Raw genomic sequence first — 23,130 nt, forward strand, 5'->3', positions numbered from 1 at the left:
TTAGCTTCTCTTTACTGGTTTCCACTAAATTTGAGAACTGATTTTAAGAGTTTATTTCGGACTTTTAAGGCCTGCTCACCTAATCACATTTTAGATCTTTTGACACCCCATGTGCCCGGTCGTGACCTGAGATCCTCAGCGAAGGCTCCTTACTCACCATTCCACAGTCCCGGCTGAGGACCCGAGGTGACAGGGCCTTTTCTGTCAGGGATCCCACTCTGTGGAAAACTCTCCCTGAGGAGTTCCACCTGACAAATTCTCCTCTTTTAAATCCTTCTCAGAGGCACATTTCTTCCCAGTGTGTTTTCTGCAGGTTTTTTGATCTTATTATTTCAACCGTTTTATTTGATCTTTTTACTCTTTTCTCATTTCAAATTATATTTTATTTTTGTAGAGCTCTATTGCTGTGTGATCTTCAAAAGACATTTGTTTCCTATTGTTCACCTTCAATTATATATTTTTAACTTGAAAAGCACTTTGTAATTGTAAAAAAAGTTTATTATTATTGTATGAATGCTGCTTGATGCTGAAGGGCCTCGTGATGTTTCATAGGTAGAATATAAACTGCAAAAAAATTATTAAGTATATTATTAACTCCAGCTTTGAATGTGCTGTAGTGGAACAGAGTATTTTCATCTGAAAATCATATAGCTAAACACAATGAAATGTTAAGCGCCAGTGCCTGGAAATTGATGTCATGGAAAGTAATAAAGCACTAAATCTGCTTATTTGAATTCCATCCCCATTGGCCTCATTGTCTTTTCAAAGTAAATCAGCTGCAGGAGTTTGAGCCTGGAGTTGTGCAGCAGCACACATGCACGTCTCACCTTTTATTTCATGACATTCACCAGCACTGATTAACCAGTTCTTCCCCATTAGATGAATAAAAAGGACTGGATAAAGTTATTCGATTGGTTATTGTGAATCATCATGGAGACATTTTTCAGACAGGCACAGACAGGTACAGACGATGGGTTTAGCTGTCCTGATACACCTCACCTGTGTGACCAGTTCCCCTCTCATCCCCCATCACCCTCACACACAGACACACACACACACACACATCCCATTCCTACACTTCATCCCGTCAGTGCTCCCTTGCTCACAGGTGTTCAGCCTGGCTGGACTTCATAAGCCCCCCTATCTGTTTCACGCTTCACTTGCAAACAAATATTTTAATGGACAGGGGATGAGTGACACGGCTTAATATCTGACAGGGCTACTCTGTGTCTAAAGCACCGCACTACACCCAGCGCTGAAGAAAACAGGCCTTTGAACACACTGAAGTGGGTTTAGATCTGTTGTGTGCAGGAATGTACTGTATGTGCTTATACTTAACATTGCTAGGAAAACCTTTCCTGCGACGGAGGGAGGGAAAATGTGAGTGTGTAGCAGAGTGGGCATGCAACAGTGGATTTATTACTTTGATGTGAACGCGTACAACATGCGTAATGTTCAGACATGCAAAGTGCAGAACTCACCTGTTAGTAATAACACCCGAGCTCCGGTCCAGAAATGGCATTCCTCTGCATTCCATGGATTGTGCTTCACCAGGGGGGCTGGATAAACATGTGCGCATGTATGCACGCACGCACGCATACACACTCGCACACAATCCCTCTTCTCTCCAAGCAGACCCATGAAATCATACATAAGTGATCAATCACACTCAAAACAACCTCAGCCAATGAACACACAGAATGTAAGAGATTCCTGCTGATATGAAGATGCGATTTTCCAACTCCAAGGGTCGAGAACAGTTGCGGTGACAGAAACACACTCGTCTGAAAAAGGACCACGTTACAAGACATACACTGTCCTTATGGTCTAAGAGTTTTCCTATCTTGATGTAAAAAATCTGAATCTATAAATCAGAAAGCGGTTTTTTCGTGTCACACTATTTGCAAAAAAAACTTCTTCCTAGCAATAGGAAGTATCTAAGTGTCCTTGAGCAAGTCACTGAACCCCTAATAAGACATGCATTACACGGACAAAGCATTTTGACGAGATAAGGCGCTTCATAAATGCAGCATGTTTGTAATTTCCGATATTTCCTTCACCGACTGTATTTTCTTTAATTCCATCTTTGTGTGCGAGTTTTCATCCTCCCACTCTCAGGGCTGCAGATGCTGAACCTGGCCCTCATTCCAAAACAGCAGGAGTTCAAGTCTCCCAGCTCATTAACACACAAAATTTACTCCCACCCCCAAAACCACATTTTTTTCCTTCTTAAACACGCATACAGAAAAACAGAGAGAGAGAGAGAAAGACAGAGTTTTCCATAATGACTTTATTAAATACATCGACTACTCTTTTGTTACAAACACGTGCATCCTTGGACACCAGCGCCATGGCAGAAAGGAAGAGCACAGAAAACAAAGACAACTGAAAAACAGATGAGCGACTCTGTGGTAAATCCTCATCTTCTTTAGTCCTTCATTACTGGTCCTGAGGATTAACATGCAAACACAAACAGAAACCATGTGTCATGACGGGTCAGAGTGTCATAAACCTCAAAACCAAATGACTCATCTCACCCTCTGTGCTCACCTTAACCACACGTCCGTGAATCAGGTACGGTGACCTGAGCTCATGCTGGCAGTTGGCGTATCCCATGCCCAGTCCCAGACCCGAACCCAGTGACACGGGCCACGTCCGACCTACCAGAGGGGGGAAGAAAACATTGAATTTTTAAAAAGAAATATTTAAAGAAAAGAACATTGATTTACTGGTTTAACTTTATAAAGATCACTTACGTTTAAAGAAAAGGACGGAGAACACGATGCCCACACCAAGGCCAGTAACTGCAGTGAGGGAGGCACAAAGTATGAGTAACTAGATCAAAAATACACGTCCTAATGATTTGACTTCAATACTCAGGTAATGGGATCACGTCTGAATCAGGATGTAAACTGGCATCGATGTAAATCTGTTGTAATGAGGTCCCCAGGGGGGCTGCTATTACATTTTCGAGTTGGTAAATAGCAGCAAAGTTAGTATGACATTGCTCATTAGGAAAAGGGAGGGAGAGAAAAAGCAGCAAGAGCTCAAACGTCCAAGAGAGGAAGAAACTGTTGAAGGGGTGCGAGAGAGGGGGAACGGAGTTAAAAAGGAGCCAGGTCAGTATTCATGAGGCAGAGGGCAGGGGAGGTAATGGGTAAACACGTGCACATACACGCAGGTTAAGTGATGTCTTGACACCGTGGTCGAGTGAAAGGTTAGTCGGAGGCCCCGAAGTTGCCTGGGTTGTCAGGAGTGCTGCGACCAGAGCAGGATCTCGAGGTGGAATGTGTTTGTGTGCTTAACTTCACCTCGCTGCAGGCCATACCGCACCCAACAGCACCCCAGCCAGCACAGAAAACACATAAAAACAAGTATTTGGGCCCCTCCGAGTCTTAATTGGATTCAGAGCTATGCAGCATGACCTCTTTGCCTGAACCAGAACCTTCAAACTGTTTCCTATTACAAAATCTACACATGTCCGACGGGACCACAAAAGCTCCTGTGCGTCCTCGTTATCACGGCACGTCGACAAAAAAAAAAAGAAAATCACCGTCCTCTGCATCCTTGCCGAGAAAACATGAGGTTCAAGTTGAGTTTCTCATTCTGTTACAGCCTCCCTCGGTCTTTGCTCTCCAGCCAGAGCATTTTTTGCAACCTACGGTTTTTCCACTGAGAGAAATACAGTAAAAAGCACTGGCAAAATGTGAGGGTAGATCAACATCTCATTTTGGCATCATTTCTCTTCATCTGGACATCTCCAAGGGGGATGGATTATAACAAAAACATTTGTGCTGGAGTAGAATGATTGTATAACCCACAGGCCTGAGAACGCACAATACGTTCTGTGGACAGATCCAGAGCCGGTTAACTGCATTGCTATTGTTCTCATTACCGACATTTTCTGCAAATGGCATCAATGACACATTCACTTGCGATCATCACGAGTTAGTGAATTATACTGCCAGCCTATTTTTATCCTCAACATTGTTTTCTTTTTAAATGATTGTGAAAGCACATTACTTTGTAAAACTCTGCTCAGAGGGGCGACTGTTGAGCTGAGCTTTAATGAAAGAAACAATCTCACCAAACATTACTAAGACATTGCACTAAATCAACATGGTGGTTTTAATTGCACAGCTCTCCTTCCAAGTTACTTTTCCATTTTCAGTCGACCGCTCCGCTGCAGACTGAAATGTCTCAACTACTTGAAGGTGCACTGCCATATTTTAGATTTTGATGTGTTGCGTCACAATGAGGTATTTGGGTTTTCTTTAAGTGAAATAATCCAACCAACTATTGACTTTAAGTTCTTATGACTGACTTGTAATACTAACGGTCTTTCACAACAAACTCGGCGTATGGTTATGGTTAAAAAGCTAACGATAGCATGCTAATGTACTGTACTTGTTAACATGGTGAAAATTAAAGCCGCTACACATCAGCGTGGTAACATTGTTACAGTTAATATTGAGTTCAAAACACCACTGCATCAACGTACAGCCTCACAAAGTCTCCAATGTTTCTGTAGAGTCTTGGTCTGGTTAATACAAAGCATATACAGGGCGCAGGGATGGAAACGTGTATATGTAGGAAGAAAGACTGTACAGAATTATTTACAATATTATTTTTGAAGTGCAAACGTAAATACATGTAATTGTGAGTGACAAACGGCTTGGCTGGTTCAGTTTTTACTGAGAAAGATGCTCTGCTCTTTTCAGTTCAAGTTAAACGCAGACCTTTCAACATCACCATTATCAGCTCAAACAAATGAGACTGTGCTGAGTTGTACTACAATTATTACTGGCCTTTCTCACCCTAGTTCCTCATATAAATACCATGTCTCCAATAAACACTGTTTTTTCCTCCCATGAAGAGGATGCTGCTGATTGTTTCCCTCTGTAGCATCCATCCACATGCAATTGGTTCCTCGTTCCCTTTGCTAAAAGGAGTTGGATTTGACTTCCCTCGTGGTTTCTTCACTTTTATCATTGGCCAGTTGGCTACTGTGTAAAATCCGGAGCTTCCTTTATAAGCACAGCGCTTCTCCTCTGTAGGATATCCAAGAGTTTGACCACAAAATCTGTGCTGCTAAATATATACAAGTAGGCTAAAGGCGTTATTGACACGCTCATACAATGAGACACAAAGTAGGCCAGAGATTATGTTCCTGAATTATCATATTAAGTTTTGACTAACCCAAAAAATGTACTTTTTAAACAAGCCAGGTTAGCATATGCAGCTGAGTTTCTCTGACTAACAGACACGTTGGTACAGCTGGCAATTCGCTACACTGAGCTCAAAGAGACGCCACCATGCAGATGTTTTTCCCTCCAGCAAGAAACATTTCATTGAGCCAACGCTGACTTCACTGGTGTCTTCTGGTACAGACAGTTTACCAGTCTGGGCATTTCAAGTGCTTCAGTACTGGACTGAACCAAATACTATTGATTAACTTGATCCCAAACAACACAGAGAGAGACCGATGATCTGCTTTGATATTGGTTAGTTTCTCCTCTCTCACTGCTTCTCTCTGTTGTGATAACTGGCCAAATTTAGCAACATATGTCACAATATAATTGTAAATATATTCTTTATTTGCTGAACAGAGTTGTGTGTTCAGTAAAAAATGATATATGTAAATAGAGCATTTGAAATGTAGTTTTTTCTTAAACAGTCTAGAAGGTGCATGTCTATTTTTGTTTTATGGCAATGATGTAACCGTCACAGAGTGTGTGGCAGTAAAGTTATGAAGACAACTACCTACCACCTCTAATTCTAGAAATACAAGATGTATTTACATACAGTTTGACTGACATGATTTTGGAAGATCATTTGCTTGGTAAAGAGGAAATCTTAAGAGGACAAGATAACTGTAAATCACAATTTTATGCTCATTTTGTCAGTGGAAGATATCTATATGTAAACAATAACAATATATTGTAGGATTGTTGCCTTTACGTGTTTCGTATCCAGATATAACTTTCGGCTGATTGCATTTACACCTGGTATAATGAGTGTCTCGCAATGAGATCTGATCGCCCTGTCCAGCTCAGGTTAGAACCCTCTCTCATTTGCACGGGTCCAAAAACCAACTACAAAAAAAAAAAAAAGATAGAGGAAGACAGAAGGAGATGGCAGCCATCTGTGATGCTGTGTTATTGTGTTGGCCTGATTGCATTAACAGGTGTCTTGAAACATGTAAGGATTGAGGAGCAGGCTGCATCATGTGTTCCCCGGCTGCACCTTCCTCCTGGTTAGGAACACTTTGCGGATTGCGGATGCATTTGCATTTACACTTGTATTAAATGCGTTCACAATCCGTTAGTGACCAGCTCCGGGGGTTGTTTGGCCAATCTGATCACAATTTACACCTGTACTTTCATGTGATCACCCTCTGTCCGATTTCACCTTTTATAGTAGGTGAAAAAATAGGGGTGAAATTTGAGATTCAGAGACCAACCACCTTCCTCATCATATGTTGGCTGATACGCATGCTTATTAGGGTTTACAAGAGGCTTTTTTTGTACGTTGCATAGGATCAAACCTGAAAACACTGATGTGGTGAAACCTGCTCAGTGGTAAATGGCTCTTTCAGATTCATGTAGCTCGGCGTGGATGCAGCCTGAGTGGAGACAGTCTCTGCCAAACCCACATGTTCCTGGTATTTTATTTTGACACCCCTGAGAAACCCACTGAGAGAGGCTTTAGTTTAGATGGGCTGGAACATGATGAGCTCAGGAGCAGGACCGTGATTCTCCCTGCTGTATTAAAATGTAAAATATTGATTTAGGCTTGTGGGTGATGTAGAGAGAGGAGTGACATAAGACAGAGAGAGAGACTGACGCATGTGTTCACCCCCCGCTGCTCAAACACAGAGAGAGGACACTATCGCACCAATCACGAGGCCACGTGGTCTTTCAACATCAGACATTTCCTCTGTAATAAACGAAACACGCAGTCGAATCCATTCAGCGGACATATTGACCTCAGTAAAGTGTCTCAGCTCGGTCACACGGATCTCCATCAGGGAATGACCTCTACTCCAGCCTGGACCTGAACCACAGGCTGTAACCCGGGGGTAAGGTGAGGTCAGACCCTGGTGACAGTGTTACATTATCACATGACATGCAGTGAAGGTAATTCACCTGTTTTCACAGCTGTATCTGCGAGGCAGCGATCCCATTTGCGTCCCTGTTCTCCTGCCATGTTTTCTGCCGGGAACTCAGCTCCGTCAAATATCGCGAGAGCAGCGTGACGTGACGTGAGCACTTCCTGGACGCTCCTTCATCCTCAGATTATAAAACACCTTCAATCACTGCTCAGTTTATTCCCTTAATTAAAATTCAGCTGATATATAAACATTTTTCTGGAGAAAGTTAACATCTCTTTCTGTAGTGATCATTACTTTTTTTTGTGAGGAAATACACATATATATATATATATATATATATATATATATAGATGTATTACAACTAACCTATACTGCATTGTTCTGTTTGGATTACAAAATATTCTAGATATAAATTATGTGTTTTGCCCACTACAAATAATTGATATAAATATGTAAAATATATGCAAATAATTCCGTCACAGAGATATTCAGAATGCAACCTAAGAAATAAGACATTCAAAATTGTAATATTACATCACCTTATACTCACTATTTTGAATATAATAATAACAATCATCATCATCATCATCATCATCATCATCATATCATAAGGCAACATTTGAAACAAATAACTCATGAATCACCAGGATTAAAGATAATAATCATGAAAGTCTAAAGCCAGTTTCACACAAAATCTAAATTCAAGTCAAATCGCGAGAAAGGCTCTTTATTACAAGTATGTGTTTGGATGGGACTTCTAAAAGCGTCAATCGGATTTCCTCAGGCAGATGTTGCAGAGCCTCGGGACCTTCACTGCAAAGGCTCTGGCCCCTCAGGTTTTTTACAGATAGCAGGCCCCGGTATGTCGATCTCAAGCTACAAGCCAGTGAGTGAAGCAATACAAGTTCACACATAACAGGGATGTATCGGTCACGAGGAGCCTTAGTAGTTATCAGTAAAATCGTTAAATCAATACTCAAACATATAGGGAACCAGCGCAAAGAGGCTAGAACAAGATTTATGTTTCTTGTCTGGCTTATTTATCTGACAGAAGTTATTTACACAACAACTTCTCTGCAGTTTTCACTGCTGGTGTTCATGTCCATATAAGATATATGCTCAGGGAATAATGTGTACACTCAACATACTGAACAGAAAACTATGGGGTTCCCACATAATGTTACACAGACAGTAACATCTGTTGAGAATATCTGCAACTGGGTTAACTCTCTCTCTCTAATATGTTTCAGCTGGAAGATCATCTAGATTTGGCATATTTTTTGCGATCGAAACGGAGCCACCCCGTCTTCTAATCAAAAATATGTGTAGTTTCGAAAATAAAAAAACACTTCATGCATTCCTAATCCTGCTGATTGTTTTCAGGATTGTAGCTGGATTTGTCCTCTTCTTCTGAAATTCCAGCCGACTCCTGAAAGTCAGAGTTCTGCGCTGCCCAAACAGTCAATAATATGCAGATGTCAGGGGGGTTTACAGGCAGGTTTCCCATTTACAAACAATCTAGGATGCACGAACAGCTTCAGGGAGAAAAAAACATTCACAAAATGTCATGATGGCTTTGATATGGAGATTTTCAGAAAAGTCTTTATAAATCAGTCTCTCATGCTTTTGTTTTTACCCTGACACACCTCAATCTTTTACAGTCTGAATAAGATTACCCACAAGAGACTTTGTTCACTATAAAAATCTTAATAGTAGTAGCTTATTTTATTCCCTGAAAAATAATCATTCATGTGTCATCCAAGGTCATGATTTTGCAGCTCTTTTGAACCGTTACTGCGTCTGTCATTGTAAACTCATTCTAAGGGGAGCAGCTTAACTTAATTCACGCAGGCAAACCCAAAAAGTTAAATATCTTTCTGATAATTACTACTCAACATACGTTTATATTTCAGGGAGTAATTAAATTCAGTTAATCAAAAAACAAAACTACTCTTAAAGATCATCAGTACAAGGGATATTCACCATCTTGTCCTATTGTAAGTTAGGATTGTCTCATTGTACCTTGCGCTAATGTATGATTGTGACTACACAAAAAAAATTGAATTTAATAGAAACAGTCATATTACAATTAGCTGGGGGGGGGGGGGGGGGGGGGGGGGGGGGGGGGGGGAGACTAAACTCCAAAAAGGTGTTCCATATAAAAGGCACATTTATCCAGTATAAACATAAAATCCAAGGCAAAGGTAGTACTAAAATAATAATTTCAAAGTATCAAAAACAAAAGGATGAGAGAACCAATGTATTGGTAATAATAGATAATAATTCATTTTATTTATGGGTGCCTTTCAAGCAATCAATCATCATGGAAATACAATCAATAGGAAAATAAACGAAATACACAATAATATAGGTATAAAAATATATATATAAATTATTATCAGCATATGATTTAACTGAGAAGAGGTTTTATAATAATTATCCTCAGTGCCTTTTAAAAACGTCAACACACAGCCATCAATTTTAACATTCAAAGACAATATTTATAAAATTGACACACAACCTCAATTACCAGAACTTTACATTACCATCACAATCGGCGGTGTGACCTAAGGGCTCTACCCCATCTACATGCTGAAGTGTCCTTGGCGAGATACTGAACCCCTAAAATTGGCAGGACTTCAACCACCTCCAAAAGCCAATTCATTTGCATGAAAATAATAATAATAATAATCCTTACAATTTCAATAGGGCCTCACTCTCTGTCAGTGCCAGTCAGTGCTCGGAACCTCTTTATATATATATATCATAATTACATGATCATAACTGTTAGTAAACGCATACATCAGAGTCTATGAAAGTAGAAAGTGATGCAATCAATTATGAATATTCATTAATAAATCTATCAATACCTACATCTTACTACACATTCCTCATATTGGCACCATATCTGAGATGAGAATAACTGGGCCATCTTTGTTGTAGTTTGACATGAATGTGAGATTGCAGCGGTCGGTGGTAGAACTAGATGTTCGTGCAGCGGCCTGTGTGCAGCGCAGTATTTACTGTACCACTCCGCCCTTTCCATACTTGGCAATGCATTTCTCGCTCCTCCGCGATTGGCTGCTGCGGAGAAAGCCCGGAGTGACCCGGACGTGGAACCAGGGCCCGTTTCTCTGCCTGCAGCCTCCTTCCTGTAGCCCGGTCGAGGAAGTGAATTTCGCTGACAGGGCTGGGTTCAGTGAGGGTGAGGCGAAAACAAAAAAAACATCTTCCGCTGGGGGGGTCAAAAACACAAGGCGACGAACAGCAAAACACCCGTGAGGAGCGAGGAGCGACTCGATAAACCTGCAGCGAAGCTAAGGCGTCCAGACGTCGGTGAATCCGTGCTCCCCTGCCCCGCTGAGACCGTCGCAGACATGGTAAGGGCCGCGGCAGAGGAGCTGGGAGAGACGGGGCCGTGAGGAAGAGGGCTGCGGCTGCTGCTGTTGCCTCCTGCTAACCGAGAGCTAACGGCGGCTAGCGGTGCTAAGCTAAGGCTGGGGCTGGCCGTGGCGGTAACCCGAGAGGAGCAGCGGCAGCCGGGGAGCCAAGTGTACAAAACCACTGACTCGCTCCGTTTGCAAAACTTCGCTGTACCGGATGCGAATGAGTTAGCTTCGCGGCTAGCGATACATTTAGGCTGCTTGTTAGCCAGGTAGCTAGTTAGCCGTTAGCCCTTACGGGCTTAAAGTTAGCACAGGATGTTTTGGATTTGACACAAGTTCGTGAACAGTATTGGACAAGAGTCCTAATATATCACACACTCACACAATCCTCCAGCCGTGCACACACACACCCACACAAACGCATACTCAAGCTAAAATAGCCAAGTGCCTGTAGCTAAAATAAGAATTGCTTGCTCCTCCTATTCCCAACCATGTCAAGCTGTCAGCCTCCTCTGCTGCTCAGCTTTTTACTGCCCTCTGAGTTAGATCCAAAACTGTCTCAGGGAAATGTTATGATCGGGCAGAGAGCTACAAATCACACCCTCAGTTATTGTTTACCTGCTGCTCGCCTTCTCCTGTCTTTTAACCATATGTGGCAGTAACTCCTTCATAATTGTTCATGTGTCTATGCTTTACAAAAACCTAATATTCAACTTGAACTATTCTAGCATCGCACAGCACCAGCTTCTGCTCTCACACTGTTGACAGAAGAACTGAGTTCAGAACCACCACAGTGCTGTTATCACCCGCCCGAGCTGGGAAGGGCATATGGTTCTCCTCCGCAGTCGCCCTACTCGGCCTCACCTCATCCATCCTGCTCGCTCTTCCTCACACCGCTCTCGCCCTGACCCCCTAAGGGTTGTAGGTCTGAGCGAATGTTTACACGGAGATGGGATCACTGGTAAACACGTGTCGAGGATCGCAGGTGTCCGATGGAGCAGACTGATTCATCGGCTGCGAGAGACTTGAAGACAGGCGAAAAAGCTCACTCAGGGGAGAGAGGAATGGCACCGGAGACATTGGCTGGAAACTGTTAGGTTCAGGGTCACCCTTTTATAAAAATGTTTATGGAAAGAGGGCTTTCTCTGCTCAACACGTCACTGTCCTTTGACCAGCTGGAAGCTGCAGGAGTAGACTTTGTTAGGGTTACACACTTTAGAGGAGTTACTTCATAGAAGAGTCAGTGTGGAGGAGGTGAGAGGAGAATTCAAATGGTTTAACCACAGAGTATGTGGCAATGCAGACAAGTAGTGGTGTAGATGACAAACATTTAGTAATAACCAGAGTTGCGATAAAATCCGTATCACTGTGGGATTTTAGCTGAATTAAGGTGATTTTTGTTGGCAGAGGTTGAGAATTCCCAGATGTAAATGACTAGTATGGCCAGTAACCTAAGGGTTAGCTGAAGAATGTTTCTTGTCCGTCTACTATTACACACCTACCTACATCTTCCTACACATTCCCCAGAGTTTCATGTTGTGGCTGGCCTGTCCTTCCCTTCTTGCTAATATCCTGTTGCTAACTGCATACTTAAGGGAGAGAACCCCCTGGGGGGAGGTTGTGTTATGCAGGCTATGTTCCTCTTGCCTAAAGAAAAGTTAAATATTTAACATTTCATTTATCCTTAAGCGTGTGACCAAAAAAGAGACTTTTCACAATAGAAGGACTTACTTCGTTTTTAAAGCAGTGGTACATACAAGATACTGGAATGTTGATCTGCGAGAGTCAAAGGACTGAGCCTGCTGCTTGACAAAGTGTAGGTTTAATGGGAACTTTGATCAGGTTATTTGACTTGTGTGGACTGAGTACACAACAAAACAAGCCAGCGTAAACAACTCTTAAGATGTCGTCAAAAAACAGAAACTGGCCTCTGATAGTGTCAAACTGTAGACTATAGACTGTAATGGCGGTTTAACAGATGCTTTTCAGTGTTTCTGATCAATCTCCTCTAAGACCTTCCTTCTGTTCCAATATTGGTCTTCTTGCATTGTCTTGTAGTTGATTTGCTTCTTCTAACCCAGAAGAAAATGCATCAAAAGACGTTTGTGTCATATTTTATCCGTCATCATGTAAATACACTGATACCAGGATGAGATGTATTAACATCTGCCTGATTCAGCTCAGAGGCAGATTGCTCCTTTTTGTTTTTCAATAATTGGTAACCACTTCATTCTTCACTGGCAATGAAAAGAGAAAACGTTCAGAGCTTTGACAAGTTGAGAGAAATGGAGACAAAGACACGGTCAGGTGCTGATGTGTGAGGGGGGGCAGACTCCAGTAGGATTGAAAATCACCAAGTGGATTCATGTGTGAACTAATGATCACAACTTCTAAAGCTGCTGTTTGTTCACTTCATTTCATTAGACTGTGAATCTTCCAGCTTGTTCATGAGCTGTAGACTCAATTGACAGTGGTGGCTGAGTGGGAAGGCGATGAGTGATCATACCTTTGATACCCACTGCTTGGTCGTGTTGTTTGTATGTCACACAGCAATGGCCAAATGAAAAGCATCCTTGGACCGGTCAATATTTGCACTAGTCTCACTGTTTTGAATGTGATCAGGTGTAAAAGGTTTTACTCAAAGAATGGTTTCCTGCGCTTTATGAATGGGTCTGATCCTCTTTTTGTCTATTCTCCGCAAAAAAATCCACATGACGCATCATGAGTGCTGTTCTTTCGACTGAGCTAATATTGTCTGTAATCTCAAAGTTTGCCTGCAAGGGTGTGACTACTTCCTGCACAGCAACTCTTCTCATACCATCATACAGAATGTAGCAGGCTGTTATCATTTGACTCTGTTGGTGAAGCAAAGGAACTTAGTGTTTTTTTTTAATAGAGTCCTGAGTCCTGATCCAATACTTTCTGACATAATACAGCTGCACACTAAAAGTCAACCTGCTTTAAAACTTGTAGAGCCAGTTAGAAAGCTTGGTAACTTTGTTTGCATGGCTGCTTTTCTTTAAAGTTTTGTCTTTTGTTTCTCAAATCAAGGGTCCGATTCCCATAAGAACATTGAAACAGGTTTGGCCTAATGTAGTCATTCCTTTAGTTCATACTGTACATTAATAGCTTCCTCATTGATTCACAGCAGTCGCGCATAAAATCCACGGCATTCTGTTCCAAACTATAAGTTTATCTGAATATCATGGGAAGTCTCTTCCAAAGTCTTTTTAGTTTTCGTGAACAGTGTTTACTTGTTTACTTCAGTAGATGGCTTTAAACAAAGAGCACTTTTAGTATGAAAGTACTTTTCATTTAATTTGACTAACAGTCTGCTAAAGCCTCATATTAAGATTTAATAGCAGATAGAGCTTTAGGAATACAGTGACGTTCCCTGCTTCAATATTTGTTGTCAGTAGAAATGTGGTGTTGAAGTGTTGCGACAGGAACATTAACACAACCAAGGATTGGAATATTTATTAGTCTTCAAATACCAATAAACCAGGATTGATCCATTTCATTATGCTGTCATTTGGTTTTATGTTGGAGACAAAAAATTTCCAAATCCACTCAAAAAATATTATGATGATAATAAAGGTAATAATTGTAGGTGTGTCTTTTGGCCTTCTACGTTGGTTGTAGTGATCAACAGCACAAACTCTAATAACACTGTTACTACTTTATGTTACAAGGTATTATTATGCCACCAAAAGTTAAACATTATGAATACAATTGTCAATATTTGATCTTAGCTTGTGTATGTACACACAACTACTAAGATTTATTAGTCTAGGTAACACGAATGGCCTGTATCCTGTATATTTAGTCTGTACTATCCTTAAGACTTTTCCATGATCTCGTCAGCATTTAGTAACGACAAAATTAATGTGAGATTGTTTACTTAGTCATTATCATCCTTTTCCCCCAAATGTTAATCTTTTATTTCAGTTATTTTACCTGGTGCAGTGCTTATTGATTTGCTACAAAACTATATGAGAGCGCTGTTGTTGTCTAAAAGATATGAAGTTTGTTTTTACTTTGCAAAAATTTGTAAAGTGTAAAGTTTCCAGGCTATCTTTGGAGCTGATGAAAATTTTCATCACACCATTCAATTGTGACTTTTAGTTTTTTGGAACATAGACTACTCAGGCTGATGAAAAGCTGTTAATATGTTAAATCATAATCTGATACAGTGTAATAAGTGTTGGCTTGGCTGGTTATGTGTGTGGGTATTTACGTGTTTGCTCATTTGTTTGTTTTGTTTCTTTCAGAGTGACCAGCAGCTAGACTGTGCTCTGGACCTGATGAGGCGTCTACCGCCTCAGCAGATCGAGAAGAACCTCAGTGACCTCATTGACCTGGTGAGTCTTTGCTTTTCCTATCAGATTTCCTTACAGGCAAAACACACTGCCATGTCAGGGTTAGACGTAATGTTAACAAGGCCCAGTGTTATTCTTTCCAAAAGTAGCAGACCTTCTGTTGAAAGGATTACCCAACCTAAAATGTTGGAGTCAGTGTTTGACAAGATAACTCAGTCAGTAACAACTTTCAAACAGATAAAAGAAGAGGGAGAAAGTTCAACCTTCTCTAGAGCTCCGCTGCACATGTCAACACCAACACATATTACATGCCTATAAGTCCTGTACAAGTCCTGAAGATAACTTGACCAAGATGACTAAGAATCTTTATAGACACACGTAAAAATGTACTGAGAAGTGAGTATGAAAACAGACTGGATGTCAATACCAGTTAGCCTCCTACGATTAGTGTGTTAATTGATTGGTTTAATCACCAGAAAATGTATCAACATCTGTTTTCGTAATCAGTTAATCATTTCAACCAATTATTTTTTGCAAAATCTTTTCTTAATTATTGTTACTGTCAATGTGGAGTATTGGATTAGACATTTCAGACAACGATTATGTGATTATTCAAAGTAATTGGCAGGTAAATTGATAAAAAAGAATAATATGCAGGCCTAAATCATAGTCCATTAATTAGGATTTATTCGTTGGACCATTACTAGGTAATTTGTCTGTTTATATGATACCATGACATAACATTGAGATAGTAAAATTACATTTACACAGAAAGTTACAATACATGTGATTGTGAGGAGGGCTACCATTTAGTTTTATTCTTGTTTCTTTGCCAACCTGAGATAAAAAGTTTGCTGAATGCAAGAAAAAATACTTAAGTCAAAAAGGAAATCGTTTTTACGCTTCAATTTCAACCTAGCTAATTTATTGATGTGTTTCTTGTGTTAAACCGCTCAGTATAATCGTTATAATAGTCATGCCTTGCCCTCTGTCATGGATTTATAGTGTGGTTGTGAATGTTTGTTTCGTTTGTGGTGTTTAAATGTAACTTTATGAAGTGTTAAGTAGTGTTGTCACAATACCAAAATTATGACTTCGATACTATACCTGCAAAAATATCACGATACCCGATACTTTCGATACTATACCACAAATACGATACGATACTGGTTTATCTGATAGTAATAAATTAAACATCTGTAAGGTTACCTTTTTTACCAGCTTGTTCCTGCCCAGCTTTTTGGACACTTAACAAATGGCATTCCTATTAGTATTAGCCTACAGGCCCACATGGGTGAAATTATAGGTTATTTTGCATGTATAGCGGTTACTTAATTGAGTTTAATTTTGACAATGAACTGAGCTACGTTCTTGCAGCCAAATTGAAAGCTAGATCAACGTCTTAAACGAGAATACATGCAATAGGGCAAGAACACATTCAAGTCACTGGGGTGTAATGTTTCGAAGTGCGCAAAAACAAACACGCGTAACGTGAGGGAACGTCACGTTACGCGTGTTGGTTTAACGTGACGTTCCCTCACGTTACCGCTCAACATATGAACACTTAACAGGGAGCCACTGCAGAGGGGCTGAAGAGCCGCGGATTGCGGCCCCTGGCTCCCGAGAAAGAATGACTTTTTTTTACTGCTCCGCCATTAAAGAGATGCGGACGTCAAAGCATTAGTTGCGCCGCACATTCACCCTCCCGTTCGCGCGCCCCACTTGTTATGTCTCCGCCCGGTCGCGCCAGATAATTTCCAGATTTCACTCCGAGGACGGTCGGCAAGAGCCATGTCTCCCCTGAGATCACTCGCTGTGAGTGAGGGCCGCCTGCATGTGTGAGAGCTGGCAGCCCCGCCCCTCGCAGTCTGCATGCAGAGTGACTGGGAGCGGAGCAGCGAGTGCGCTCTGATTGCTGCTATTTCAATGAAGTACCGGTACTAAAAATATGCAAAACCGCATCGTTTTTAACGTAAGGGTACCGCGGTACCTTTCTAGTACCGGTACACCGTGCAACACTAGTGTTAAGTATGTGTCAGTGCTGCTGCAGATCACTGTACCATCTGTGAAACTTAAGCTGTTAGACTTTAATATAGGTATCTGTAGTGTCAGTGGAACTTTTTCATTCATCTTTCATTCTACACAGAACAGATTTCTACTTGCAAACAAATAATTTGGTTCCATCCTTCAAAATTCGTATTTTGAAATAATTGGACCTCCTGAGTCTGACAAAGGAAGCAAAATCAGACACCAATCAAATCACACTTTCACATTTGTTTGCACGACACTTTGTATTTTGGGCATATCCATCCCTTTAATGGCGAGACCCCCACCTACTCTTCTTCCTCTTCCCACACCTTTGACCTCAGCTCCTCACTGTGTCGGGTTGTTAGTGATTATTATCACAGCTGTCAATCACCTCCACTGCCAGCCACATTTAAGCTCCACCATCTCTGCTCAAACGCTTCCTGGCAATTAATATTCACCTGAAATCACCTCTCTCTTTGCTGTTTGTCCCTGCTGTTCTGGTCACTCCTGCCTCCATTGTCTTGGTTGTGTATGTGTGCGTCTGTGTATGTATTCAGGGCTTTGCTGGCTTTTTTAGGTGAAACAGGGCCTCCTTTGTGTCCATGCTCTGCAGCAGGAGGTCATAGTGAGCGGGGTCCATATCAGTCTGTGAGAAGTAATTTGTATGCCCTTATCCTCTTGATATTAGGTTTCCCATTGATGATTTATTCTGGCTGCAGTCTCTAACCTCTGTTTATCGAGCGAGGCAGGAATTTGAGAGAGAGACCAGAACTTTCACATCATTGTCTTTAAAAGGAGAAAATCGGATTCAAAGATTGTTGTGTTTTGCTGCCTCCTCTGTTTATCAACAGTCCTTGGAGGTTTCTTTTTGTTTTTCCTCTAATCAACATCTGTTACAGAAATTCCTTAATTGAGAAAAACTGCTTGTAATCTCGTGGCTGAGGAGAACAGATGTGCTACAGTAGCTGGACTCTTGTATATGTGCTGTTGATAATGAGTGATTGTATTGAACCTTTTTTGTGTATGTTTGTTTCCAGGTGCCCAGTCTGTGTGAGGACCTCCTGTCCTCTGTGGACCAGCCCCTGAAGATCGCCCGGGACAAGGTGGTGGGGAAAGACTATCTGCTCTGTGATTACAACCGAGACGGCGACTCCTACAGGTCAAATATATCCCTGCACTGGAGTCACAGACATGGAACATGCACTACATTATGATCAGTTAATCAATCATGGGAACATAAGCCCCAGACTGGGACTGAATATAAAGACTAGAGAATAAAATCTGACATTTTGTCTTCTAGAACAAATATTCACCTTTATTGAAATGTATTTAGTATTATTCTTATAAAGTATTTGTAGATCCTAAGAACTGCTTGGCACAGATGGCAGAGATACTACTGCTATGTTTTGTGTGCGGTCAGTATGAGCCTGTGTGATACTGGGTCATGAGTTTTGAGGTAGTGAAAGGGGACAATTGTTAAGCTGTAGAATTCAAATTTCACGGCTTGTTTTACCAGTCAGTACAGTTGATCTTATTTAAGCAAGACTATGAAACTTTTTAAAGATATCTTTGGGGATATTTTGCCTTTATTAATGGGACAGATTCAAAGCCTGAAAGAGATTGAGGAAGACATGCAGCAAAGGGCCGGGTCACTGCAGAGCACTCAACCGAACACAACCTCTCTACTCTCTGATGTTGTATAGGCCAGACAATTAATTGCTCAGACGTAAAATACTTGTCAGTCCTAATCCAACACATTCAGGGATTTTGCTGAAGTCTTAATCGGTCTCATATGACCAGTAGGGTGTGGTGGCTAATGTTTGCAAATTTAAGATAGATAATATTGTGTAACTTTTGTCCCCTTCACAAAAATACATATTGAATGTACCTGCCACTTATGACCACAAGGTCATTGCTTAGTGAAAGTTAGTGTCAATGATTAAGCTGCTAAAAGGAGACTTGTAGAGACATTCAGTGCTCATGTAAACCGCCACAGCAGCTGAACATGTCAGATACATGTTAACACCGAATTCTGTTGTGCTCTTTCATTAGATCCCCGTGGAGTAATAAGTATGAACCTCCCATTGAAGATGGTGCGATGCCTTCAGCTCGCCTGAGGAAACTCGAGGTCGAAGCCAATAACGCCTTTGACCAGTACAGAGACCTGTAAGTACCAGCCGAGCGGTCTCATGCTGAGTTTTTGAATAAGCAGTCCACATGGTCCTCCTGTGACTCCTGACATTTGTCTAAATTTAGGTACTTTGAGGGTGGAGTGTCCTCTGTTTACCTCTGGGACTTGGATCATGGCTTCGCTGGAGTTATTCTCATCAAGAAGGCTGGGGACGGATCCAAGAAAATCAAAGGGTGCTGGGACTCCATCCATGTGGTGGAGGTGCAGGTAAGAATCAGCTGATATGAAACACTAAATTCTAAAAGTACACATCTATGTGTTTTAGAACTTGAATTTTTTCTTGGCTGATGGAAATGCAAAATATGAGACAAAGTGATATGTTCTAAAACACCAAAGAGACACAAACAGTTAATTGTAAATAACAACCGAGGTTAATCTGCTAACATGTTTTGTTGACATGTAGGTAAAATAATGATCCTGTTTGATATGCTGTAAGGCAAGAGGGGATTTTTTTTAATGCAGCAATTAAGATCATCCGTGATATATTCATCATCGTCAATCGTAGACATGTGATACAGTGCAAAACTTTCTAGTTCACTTTTAAGTCCCTTGATTGAATTATACTCTGATTCCCTGATCTGTCTGTGTTAACAGGAGAAGTCCAGCGGTCGCACTGCTCACTACAAACTCACCTCCACTGTCATGCTGTGGCTCCAGACAACCAAGACAGGCTCTGGCACCATGAACCTGGGCGGCAGCCTCACAAGACAGGTATGACCACAAAACCAGCTGCTGCGGCTTCCAGCTGTGTTCTCGTCTTCCATTAACGTGTTTTGTTGCTTCACAGATGGAAAAAGACGAAACGGTTGGAGAATCCTCACCCCACATCGCCAACATCGGCCGCCTCGTTGAAGTCAGTATAACTGCCACTGTCCTGCTTGTTTGTTTTTGTTGACGACAGTAAAAAGAGTTTGTTTACATATCACAGAACTTTAATAATTTTAATGTTCAGGACTATTTACAGCCTCCAAGTCAAGTCCAGAAATTAGGTGACAGACAGAAAATGGAGGCAGTACTTGACTGAGTAAAGATTGTTTCCTTTCTTGTTCCAGGATATGGAGAACAAGATCCGCTCCACACTGAATGAAATCTACTTTGGGAAGACCAAGGACATCGTCAACGGCTTAAGGTACCACTATATGAGTTGTCTGGATACTTCTTCTTTTTCAGCACTTCCAGTCATCAGGATCTGCAGAGTCTGTTTTTTTAACTGCAGCCTGAGTCAGTTTATCTCTGTGACTCCATCTGTTCACCTGATATTTTCTTACCTATTCTTCATTTGTCATTTTATGATTTTATTCAGACCTGTCCATACTGCCCTTCTTTTCAGCTGCATTTTTCCTATATCCACTTCCCACCTCTCCTTCCTCTGCCCCTCTCCCCAAACTCTCAAAAATAGTTTTTTTTGTATTTTTTTTTTTAGTTTTTACCTTACCTCTCAGATTTCTGCTGTTGTTCTTTTCTTCTCTCTGTTTATCTTTTCTTATCCCCTCTTTCAATCCCTCTATCTGCCTTCCTCCCTGTGCTCCAGATCTATTGAGTCTTTGCCTGATAACCAAAAGTACCGGCAGCTCCAGAAGGAGCTGTCGCAGGTCCTCACCCAGCGTCAGATCTTCATTGACTAGGGTCAGAGGTACAACCTGGCATGTAGAGCTGTGTGTGTTTGCGTGTTAATGGAAAACAAACGAGGGGAAATGCAGGACTGTATGATATCTGCATGCATTTCAACTGCTCAATCTACAGCAATCTCTGTAGGCATGTCAATGCAGGTTTAATCGAATGGACATCGAATTTATTCTCTCTAGAGAAGAAGAAAATCACTTTTGAAATTTGTTTGGAAGCACAGAATATAAATTTAAAAAATGTTGGCTCAGTTTTAAAGCTCATTTATGCTTTGATACAAAAAGAGTCAAACTATGTAACCATCTCTACCCACATACTTCCATGCTTCCTTTATGCTGCAGTGGTTATTGAGAAATGCATCCACTAGGTAGCAGCACAGAGCCAAGAGCTTGTCACAATCACAAACATGTTGATGGTGGAGCAGGTGGAGCAGGCCTGAGACATGTACCTCTTACAAACAGCTGTTTGTCCCTGCACCTGGGTGTATTCATTTTCGTTTAATGTAGTAAGTAATTTCTTATGAACAATTAAATTCTTAAAAGTTCCACCATTTTTGACATTTCTTCCTTATAGGTCGTCTCATTTGAACTATTGGCCAGTTTCTGTAATAAATGTGTGTTAAGAGGATTCAAAAAACAATTTTAGAAGAGTCTGATGTAAACAGGGTGATGATTTCTGGAGTGTGATTTTACAATTGCTAGTAGAATTCTATAAATTTGCTCTGAGTTTACAGTGAATAAAAAATAGCTCAACAAAGTGCTAAATGTAAAGGATGGCAAAACACATGATATGACTGCATGACAACAAATAACTAACCTTTGGTTTCCTTTGCCTGACATTAATGCTTCATGTGTGCAGTGTGTTTGAATTTATTATGTTATAACTTGTATTTTTTACAGAAGCAGAAATCGACTGTGTTGTCTGTATTTCCATTTATTAACGATTTAGTACCTTTGCTCATTTTCCTTAACTCATAGATTGTGTGTTTCATCTCGTTGGAGAAACTTTTCCAGTCTCTCTTGCTGTTATTTTTCGATCTTACAGACACTGACTGACTCTCCTTTCTCTCTGTCTCCCCTGAACAGGAGTGTTCAGACTCTGGCTGACAAGTCAAAGCAGGAGGCTCTGAAGGTCGACCTGATGGAGGCACTCAAACGCAAACAACACAGCTAGAGATGCTACTGTCTATTTTATCTAGTTTATCTTTCTTTCTGATTTCTCTCACTCTCTCCGCCTCATCTCTGCCATCTTTTCTTTGTTTCTTTACGTCTCTCCCTCCATGCCTGTTTCAGTGCTGCACTCTGGTTTATTTGTGGGAAAAACAAAAAAAGGAGAAAATGCTTAGCTTTTTATTTGTTTTTGTTTTGTGATATTTTTTTTCTTTCTGTCTGGTTTTGTTTTCATGCATCTCATCTGCCATGAAGCCATTCACTCCCTCTGTCCCCCTCTATTCTATGTCTTTTCTCCCCCATGTTATGGATATAATGATAGTATTACCACGGTTAATGATAATCTTACAGTGTGAGGGTCATTGTTATAATAATCTCTGAAGTTTTCACAGTTGATGTGTCCCTAGTCACTTCGAAATGATCAACTTTGGCCCTGCTCTTCCTCCGTGGTGAGGAAACGGACATAGACGGTGGTTAAGAGGCTGCCATTATTATGTACATCAAATTTATCTCTTGCACCTATTTTGTCTATGACATCCCCCTGATATATTTGTATGAAATTATAACTGTCCATGTATAACTGTCATGTTCTGGCCGTTGTAAACGGTGCCAACACGAGGGTGACCTTAAGTTTGCGTTTGAAGGTGGTGGTCTTTTTTGATTTACCTTCCACTCTGTCCGCATGCACGAGAGCCTGTGTGGGAGCATGGGGCCGCAATCAGTGAAAATGTAGACGTATCAAACATGGGGGATAGACTGTTCTAATCACCGGGTACACCCTCGTCGTCAACCCAATCCCCAACACTGTGTATAACATGACCGTTTGCCTGTCCTCTGTTCGGCTTACTCACCTCTTCTCTCTCCTCACCTACTACGTCTTTGTTGGGGGTCACAGTTTGTCTTTGTGTCTCTGTGGAAACCTTTCACTGTTTCCATTTTGGAGGGGACTCTTTTGTTGTATTTTTGTTCTGTTTTTATTTTGTAAAGCTTATGATTCATATTGTATTAGAGCCTCCAGCAACAATAAAAATGGTAAAAAGCTCCTCATGTCCTTTATTTTCATTCTTTGTTTCTTATTGGTGTGCTACACTGTAGAGGCAGCGGGCAAAATAACAGAAAAAACCCTGAACAGAGATTTGAATTATTACGATGGCAAAATCTGCTACCAGAGTGGTTTACTCTTTTAAGTTAAAAAACAAAACTTCAATTTCATTTTTGTTCCTGGCGACTGATGTGTTTTTTAATCAAATTACATCACTATTTGGGCATCACATTTTCCTAACTGTTTGGCTGGTAATAT

The 23,130-nt window shown here is 41.0% G+C and overlaps 2 protein-coding genes across 2 annotated transcripts; one reads left to right on the forward strand and one right to left on the reverse strand.

Moving 5' to 3' along the window:
* Window positions 1–2,272: 2,272 nt before the first annotated feature.
* On the reverse strand, window positions 2,273–7,257 carry LOC128451906 (MICOS complex subunit Mic10). The gene is made up of 4 exons (XM_053435485.1): window positions 7,149–7,257; window positions 2,757–2,804; window positions 2,551–2,660; window positions 2,273–2,448 (listed from the first exon to the last, which is right to left on the reverse strand). The coding sequence occupies exons 1-4, from the start codon at window positions 7,207–7,209 to the stop codon at window positions 2,440–2,442; spliced, it is 228 nt and encodes a 75-aa protein (XP_053291460.1). The 5' UTR covers window positions 7,210–7,257; the 3' UTR covers window positions 2,273–2,439.
* Window positions 7,258–10,242: 2,985 nt separating this feature from the next.
* On the forward strand, window positions 10,243–22,872 carry capzb (capping actin protein of muscle Z-line subunit beta). The gene is made up of 9 exons (XM_053435470.1): window positions 10,243–10,494; window positions 14,772–14,861; window positions 17,885–18,006; window positions 18,900–19,013; window positions 19,104–19,245; window positions 19,633–19,749; window positions 19,826–19,891; window positions 20,091–20,167; window positions 21,747–22,872. The coding sequence occupies exons 1-9, from the start codon at window positions 10,492–10,494 to the stop codon at window positions 21,832–21,834; spliced, it is 819 nt and encodes a 272-aa protein (XP_053291445.1). The 5' UTR covers window positions 10,243–10,491; the 3' UTR covers window positions 21,835–22,872.
* The last annotated feature ends 258 nt before the right edge of the window (window positions 22,873–23,130 follow it).

This window comes from Pleuronectes platessa, chromosome 2 (assembly GCF_947347685.1).
Source record: "Pleuronectes platessa chromosome 2, fPlePla1.1, whole genome shotgun sequence".
In the NCBI taxonomy this organism is placed as follows: domain Eukaryota; kingdom Metazoa; phylum Chordata; class Actinopteri; order Pleuronectiformes; family Pleuronectidae; genus Pleuronectes; species Pleuronectes platessa.

Excerpts from the sequence above, each read along its gene's own strand:
- capzb (XM_053435470.1), top strand. Across the intron at positions 14,862-17,884 it reads TCAGTGACCTCATTGACCTG|GTGCCCAGTCTGTGTGAGGA; the intron begins GTGAGTCTTTGC and ends GTTTGTTTCCAG. Across the intron at positions 19,750-19,825 it reads GCGGCAGCCTCACAAGACAG|ATGGAAAAAGACGAAACGGT; the intron begins GTATGACCACAA and ends GTTGCTTCACAG.
- LOC128451906 (XM_053435485.1), bottom strand. The coding sequence starts at position 7,209 with ATGGCAGGAGAACAGGGACGCAAATGGGATCGCTGCCTCGCAGATACA. Across the intron at positions 2,805-7,148 it reads AGATACAGCTGTGAAAACAG|TTACTGGCCTTGGTGTGGGC; the intron begins GTGAATTACCTT and ends CCCTCACTGCAG. Across the intron at positions 2,661-2,756 it reads CTCCGTCCTTTTCTTTAAAC|GTCGGACGTGGCCCGTGTCA; the intron begins GTAAGTGATCTT and ends CCCCTCTGGTAG.